The following is a 7,211-nucleotide window of genomic DNA, read 5'->3' as shown; positions in this document are numbered from 1 at the left end:
TGCTATCTACAGAGACAGGGTATGAAACACCAACCTGAATGTGAAAAAAGTAATACCAAGAGTAACCTATACCAGCAATTCCACATTTCCTCAGAGGAAAATAGTAAGAAAGGCTTTGAAATTGGGGCACACAGACACAAACACATTCACTCCTTCACTTCCCAAGATTCCAAGGACTGTCTGAGGGCTTTCCCCATGCTGGGCCACAGGCTAGAGCAAATGGAAGGAATGGAACAGCATGTATGTTCAGTGCCACTCGAAGAGAAATAGGGAGCAATGACCAACCAGCCAAGAACCTCATCTGTGCCATGGTGCTACATGGGAAAGAGGCTGGGCCAGTGACACAGTCAGGGAGAAAAGAAGGGCCTCCTAAAGGGCCAAGAGAGTCTGTGAGGAATGGGGAGGCATCTGCCTTGAACACTACGGAACCGGCCATATGCAGCTTTTTGAGCCTGAGAAAGAACCCAGCAAGGTATGAGGAAGAGACTCAGCCAACTGAAGGCACCAGCAGTCATTGTGACTGGGAGTAGCAAGCCAGGGAGATAAAGGGGCAGGAACGGCCAGATCACACAGAGCCTGGTTGGGCCCCTGCAGGGCTCATGCCCCTCACCATCAGTGAGACTTTTTCATAGTAAGACCTGCTGGTCAAAAGAAGCTGAGAAATCCACTCATCTTTTCATCTGCTTATACCCGCTAGGCACTTGGGAATAAAGGACGGTTCTTGTCATCAAAACTTACTCTTATTTAATTACAACTTGATTAGAAACACACATTCACAGTCTGGGTACAGTGGCTCACACCTGTAACCCCAGCACTTTGGGAGGCTGAGATGGGAGGATCGCTTGGCCAGCCTGGACAGCAAAATGAGATTCCCATCTCCATCTCCTACAAAAAATGCCACTGCATGGCCTGGGCAACAGAGCAAGACCCTGTCTATAGAACAAAACAGTAAACAGGTGAGAGAAGCTTACTGTTTAAGAAAACATATACACTGGAAAAATCACCTACCCATCATCTAATCAAAAAGTATCTCGGAGACCACTTCTACACTGATGAAATATAAAGCAACTTGCCTAAATCATAAAGCTAGTGAGGAGCAAAGTCAGACTCAGGTTCTGACTTCTAGACTAGTCCTCAAATCATGACATTCAATTTCAGACATCACCAGACACCAAACGGCAGGAAGTCCTAGAAGGATGGTACAAGCATGTTTTATGGGTCCACAGAAGGTGTGGAGAGGAGATGCAGCTCTGTGGAGCAGGCAGCTACTGAGCTGCATCTGAGTGGCAGCAACAGAGGGGAAAGCGTTGGGGAGTACGGGCCTGGGAAAGAGACCATATGCAATGGAGAACGCATGGGAGAGTTAGTTCTTAATTTCTCATCTCCTAAATCTCAGTTTCCTCACCTGTAAAATGGACTGAGTAATATCTGCCTCAGTGTTCTGTGCAATAGGAGTTAATGTATGAAAAGGACCTAACAAGGCAGACAGCAGGCATTCAATAGATGCCAGGCACAGATACCCACATGTCTCCAAACCCATCACACGTCGAAAATGCAACAGAAGACTAAGGAGGAGAGGGAAGGAGATTCTGTGGCTAAGGGGCTAGCTAGGGCCCAGTGGAGACCTGGCTGGGTCAGCAGGGGAGGGCACAGTTGTCATGGGACCAGAGTGAGCCTTCCTCAGGGAGACACTGCCTGTAATTTATAGGAAATTCCTGCAGGTTTGCACCCTAAAAACAAATAAAGACCTAGTTTTATAAGTGACTACTACACACTTACGGGTTTAGGGATGAAGTGGAAGTTTGAGAGGGCGTCCAATTTTAAGAAGAGGGAATCCATCATCTTCTGAATTTCTACATGCTCTGGATTTTCTTCTTCTTCTGTTTTTTGCTTAGGAAGTAAGTTCAACAACATCAAACCATCACAGCTTAATATATATCACAGGACAAAACACTAAAAGTCAATGAGGATATGCCCAAGTTCTTTTCACCAAGGGTTCAGCCACAAAGAAAAATTTCTTTCTTTCTTTATTTTTGTGCAGTTTTTGGCCGGGGCTGGATTTGAACCCACCACCTCTGGCATATGGAGCTGGCATCCTACTCCTTTGAGCCACAGGCGCCGCCTCCAAAGAAACATTTCAAAGGGGCAAAATTAAGGGTATCAGTACCATGATCACACCAGCACCTACCAAAGAAAAGATGGGATGTGCATTTTAGGAGCTACAGCAACCATACACCTAACATTTAGAACTTACAATTTAATTCCCTTGGTATCTGCCTCTGGTGTAAAAAAAAAAAAAAAAAAAAGGGAAAACAACAAGTCAGATGTGGAGAGACTGGAGCCCTTCTGCATTGCTGGTGGGAATGTGAAACCACACAGCCATGGTGGCCACTGCTCAGCTGCTCCTCAAAAAGTTAAAGCAGAGAATGATCTTTATGACCCAGCAATTCCAGTCCTAGGCATACACCCAGGAGAATTAAAAACAGGTACGCAGGCCAGGTGTGGTGGCTCACGCCTATAATCTCAACACTCTGGAAGGCCAAGTGGGAGATCACTTGAGCTCAGGAATTCAAGACCAGCCTGAGCAAGACCCCATCTCTACTAAAAATAAAAAAATTAGCTGGCACCTATAATCCCAGCTACCACAGCACTCTAGCAAGGGCAACAGAGTGAGACTCTGTCTCAGGAGAAAAAAACAAAAACAAACAAAAAAAAAACCCCACTACATACTCAAACAAACACATGTACGCAGCATTATTCACAATAGCCAAAAGACAGGAAATAGCTCAAATGCCTATTAATGGATAAACGTGGTATATACATGCAGTGGAATGCTGTTCAACCGTTAAAAAGAAATAAAATACTGATGCATGTCACAATCTTGAAAACATGCTAAGTGAAAGAAGTTAAGACACAAAAAGTCACATATCAGGCCAGGCACAGTGGCTCAAACCTGTAGTCCTAGCACTTTGGGAGGCCGAGGTGAAAGGAAGGATCACTTGAGGTCAAGAGTTTAAGAACAGCCTAAGCAACATAGCCAGATCCCATCTCTACAAAAACTTTAAAAAATGCACTGAGCACAGGAAAGCATGCCTATAATCCCACCTACGCAAACGGCTGAGGCAGGAGGGTCATTTGAGCCCAGGAGTTTGAAGCTGTAGTAAGCTAAGACCATGCCTCAGACTCATGCCTGAGCAACAAAGTGAGACTCTATCTCAAAATAAAAAAAAAATAAAAAAAAAAAAGACAACCACAGACCACCTATTGTATGATTCCATTTATATGAATTATCCAGACCAAGCAAATCCACAGAGTTGATGCAGATTGGTGACTGTCAGGGGCTGAGCCAAGGGAGTGATGAGGAACAACTGCTTAATGGGTATGCGGTTTTATTCTGGGATGGTAAAGTGTCCTATAAACTAGAGGCAGTGGTTGCACAACACTGCTCCAAATAAATGCTCCCGATTGTTCATTTAAAAATATAATTAATTTCAAGTTATGTAAATCTCATGCCAACAAGAAATTAAAAAAAAAGAAAAGAAAACTAAAGTGTTAATATAGCTGTCATAAAATCCCAAATATCCACCTAGACTGTAAGGACTCTCATACACGTCCTCTTACTTCATTCTAGGTAACAGTATCTGTGAAATCAATTATCTGATACCACTTCTCTGATCCTATGAGTGAAGGTTCCATCATGGGCTATCTGTTATCTGTGAAATCAATTATCTGATACCATTTCTCTGATCCTAAGAGTGAAGGTTCCATCATGGGCTGTCTGTCTACCATCATCTTGCTTATAGAATTAGTCTAGCTAATTAATACACCAGAGCCCAAGTCCATACACAAAGCTTCTAAACTGGCTGTAGCCTTGTGTGTGAAGGAGCACACTAACGTTTACAGACCCAGTACCAACTGTGGCATCCTATATTCATATTTTCACTCTCATAGTTGCCAAATATTTTTCCTATTAACTAAATCTTAAAATAGCCAGGAGATGTTCCAACGGCCATCAAATGAAGTTGGGCACATTGACCTTGGGTTTCAAGGCAGCCAAGAAGAAAAATTTTACTTCAAATCTTTTCAGTTTCAACTTCACAGTGGCCTCAGGTCACTGACTGCTGTTGCTGCATGAGTAGCATTCATTAACAAAATCTGATGGGAATCTTAAATGGCTTTCGCAGAATAAAAATGCCATCTCATCCCTAAGCACATACTGACCAAATTCCCAATAAATCAAACGTGAAAAGAGTAATTCAATTATCATACTGGAATATAATATTCTTGGGAATATGACCTCAACCTGATGGTTAACCAGAGATTTCTTTTAGAATTTAAGTGTAAGAAAACAGACGTCAAAATCAAAATGAATTTGTAATCACATATAATATGTCAGGAACTTAAAAACACCAATAAGGAATGAGTTCTAAATTGTAGCACTACCACAATAATTGCTAGGAAGTTAGTTCTCAGTCAACAAAGTGACCAAAGACCACGAGATTTGTTTCATGACTTCAACAGTCAAGAAAAGAAAGAAAAAACCCTAGTTCTTTACTTCTATTTCTTCAGTAAGAATGGTTTTGCCTTTGAGGCTTCCTTACCTGGTTGAGTTTGAGGTATTCCTGTTCGTAAATTTCAGCAAGGCTCAATTTACTCTTCTCGTGGTCTAAGGTTAGACGCTTTTTATACTCATACGCATCCTCTTTAGGTTTCTCTTTACGTACGACATCATCCCAAGCCTGAAATACAAAGGGCAGGCAGAAAGTTAACAAAGCCTATACCTTATGTTAGGTTCACTTCAGAATCTTCCTCTGGAATATTAATATTTACTATTTCAGAGTAAGCAAATAATAGCAAAAAAATCATTGTCAACCTCTGAAATGAGTATTCAAGTCACAAAGAATAAACATTGTGAAAAGCAAAGAGGGCATTATTCAGATATCCTTTTCTGTACTTACTGTAAATGAGTTCTCCCGGTTGCCAACTTTAATTCTACATTTTTCCATCACAGTTTAGACAAAGTCAAGCCTTAAGTTTACCTTGTTTCATTTCTAATTTTAAGATATTCTGCTGATAACACCCAAGCTACAAAGGTTTCCTATGTGAGACACAGAAGTGTGAATGAACATCACACATGTTATAAAGCCATCTTTTACTATTCACACCATATGCCTAAATTTTACCTTAAGTTATGAAATCAATCCATTCTTCAGAAAAACTCTGCAGAGTTTATCTGAAAGGATACACCCTTGAGAAATGTTTTTAAAACTGCAGCACTACCATATTGCTATGGATTTATTTATTTATTTATTTTTGAGGCAGAGTCTCACTTTGTCGCCCTTGGTAGAGTGGCACGGTATCACAGCTCAGAGCAACCTCAAACTCTTGGGCTCAAGTAATTCTCTTGCCTCAGCCTCCAGAGTAGCTGGGATTATAGGTGGCGGCCACAACACCCGGCTGTTTTTAAAGACAGGATCTCGCTCTTGCTCAGGCTGGTCTCGAACCTGTGAGCTCAGGCAATCCATCTGCCTAGGCCTCCCAGAGTACTAGGATTATAGGCGTGAGCCACTGAACCCAGCCTATATTGCTATGGTTTAAATGTCCCCCCACCCCTAAACTCATGTTGAAACTTATTCCCCACCAGTATTAAGAGGTGGGGCCTCTGCGAGGTAGCTGAAATCCTGGGATCTGCCCTCATAAATTGATTGGTCTACTTATGAATTAATATGTCATCGCAAGAAGGGAACTGATGGCTTTTTAGGAAGAAGAAGAAACCCAAACTAGCACGCTCAGACCCCTCTGTGTGTGTGTGATTCTTACACTGCCTCAAGACTTTACAGGGAGACCTCACCAGATGGGGCCCCTCAATGTGGACTTCTCAGTTTCCATAACGATACTTCTTTTCTTTATAAATTCCCTAGTTTCAGACACTAACTGATAAACAACAGAAAACACTAAGACACACATACAATGTGACATGCCACACAAGACACTGTGCCTAAAATCAAGGGCTCCATGTGCAACCACAGCAAGTCAGTCACCAACTTCACCCCACACCACCCACAGGCTGGTGAGACACAGAGAATGGCTTCTGGTTCTCCCTCTCCTCCAGCACAAGACCCATCTTTCCTGGTACTAGTGAAGAGAAGCACCTCACACAACAAAATGTGGACATGAAGTGAAAATAAAGATAGCAGTAGTCCCACTCCCAAAATCTCATACTATTTCTAAAATTTAAATTAAGGTGAATGTATTTCTTACCTGATCTCTTATCCTTTGTTTAATGATATCTTCTAGCTGAAGGGTGGTTTCCTCCGTTATCACAGGTGCTAAAGGAAATACAACATGTATTCATCAGGCAGACACGCACTAGACCTGATGCTCAAACTGTGGTCCCTGGGCCTGCAGCACCAGCAGTGCATGTTCTGGGAACTTGTTTGAAACGCAAATTCTTGCACCAACCCTACTAAATCAGACTGGGGTAAGGGTGACAGCTATCTGTATTTTTAAAAAGCTTTCTGATGCTCCTTCAAGTTTAAGAACCATAAAAACTAGAATATATATGGCAGTAAGCGCTAATATTTTTATTCCATGGACCTGGGGTCTGTTCCCCTCTCTTCCATCCTCTCTTCCACAGAAATAGAATGAAAATTCATTTTGACTTAATGTACAAGAAAGAGTTCAATGAGATGACCAGGGTTTCAGGTTGAAGTCCACAACTTAACCAGTGGACAGAGACAGCATGCAAGCTTTGAAAACAGATCAATACAAGAAATTTGATTATGGACTATACTTCAGGCTTTATTAAAGTATCAGGGCTAAATTTCTTGGGCAGATTAATTTTTTGCATATAGTGGTCATATAGGAGAATGTCCTAGTTTTAGACAATACATGCAAAAGTATGTAAAAGTATCATGATATTGCCAACTTACTATGAAATTTTATTCAGCAGTAAAAAGGGCACATAAACAGGGCGGCGCCTGTGGCTTAGTGGGTAGGGCGCCGGCCCCATATACCGAGGGTGGTGGGTTCGAATCCAGCCCCAGCCAAACTGCAACAAAAAAACAGCCAAGTGTTCTGGCAGGCACTTGTAGACCCAGCTACTCAGAAGGCTAAGGCAAGAGAATCGCCTAAGCCCAGGAGTTGGAGGTTGCTGTGAGCTGTGATGCCACAGCACTCTACCAAGGGTGATAAAGTGAGACTCTGTCTCT

General features: G+C 42.2%; 1 protein-coding gene across 1 annotated transcript in view; it reads right to left on the bottom strand.

The window, feature by feature from the left end:
* LOC100952791 (U3 small nucleolar ribonucleoprotein protein MPP10) overlaps nt 1-7,211 on the bottom strand; it is a 17,850-nt gene that overhangs the window by 2,828 nt on the left and 7,811 nt on the right. Inside the window, exons 5-7 of the mRNA XM_023507625.1 lie at nt 6,262-6,335; nt 4,602-4,739; nt 1,780-1,890 (exon numbers count right to left, since the gene is read on the bottom strand). Coding sequence (XP_023363393.1) covers nt 1,780-1,890; nt 4,602-4,739; nt 6,262-6,335 — 323 coding nt within the window. The remainder of the gene's footprint in view (nt 1-1,779; nt 1,891-4,601; nt 4,740-6,261; nt 6,336-7,211) is intronic.

Source organism: Otolemur garnettii, unplaced genomic scaffold (genome assembly GCF_000181295.1).
Source record: "Otolemur garnettii isolate 467f Iridium unplaced genomic scaffold, OtoGar3 scaffold00194, whole genome shotgun sequence".
In the NCBI taxonomy this organism is placed as follows: domain Eukaryota; kingdom Metazoa; phylum Chordata; class Mammalia; order Primates; family Galagidae; genus Otolemur; species Otolemur garnettii.
This window is presented reverse-complemented; position numbering and strand designations above follow the sequence as displayed.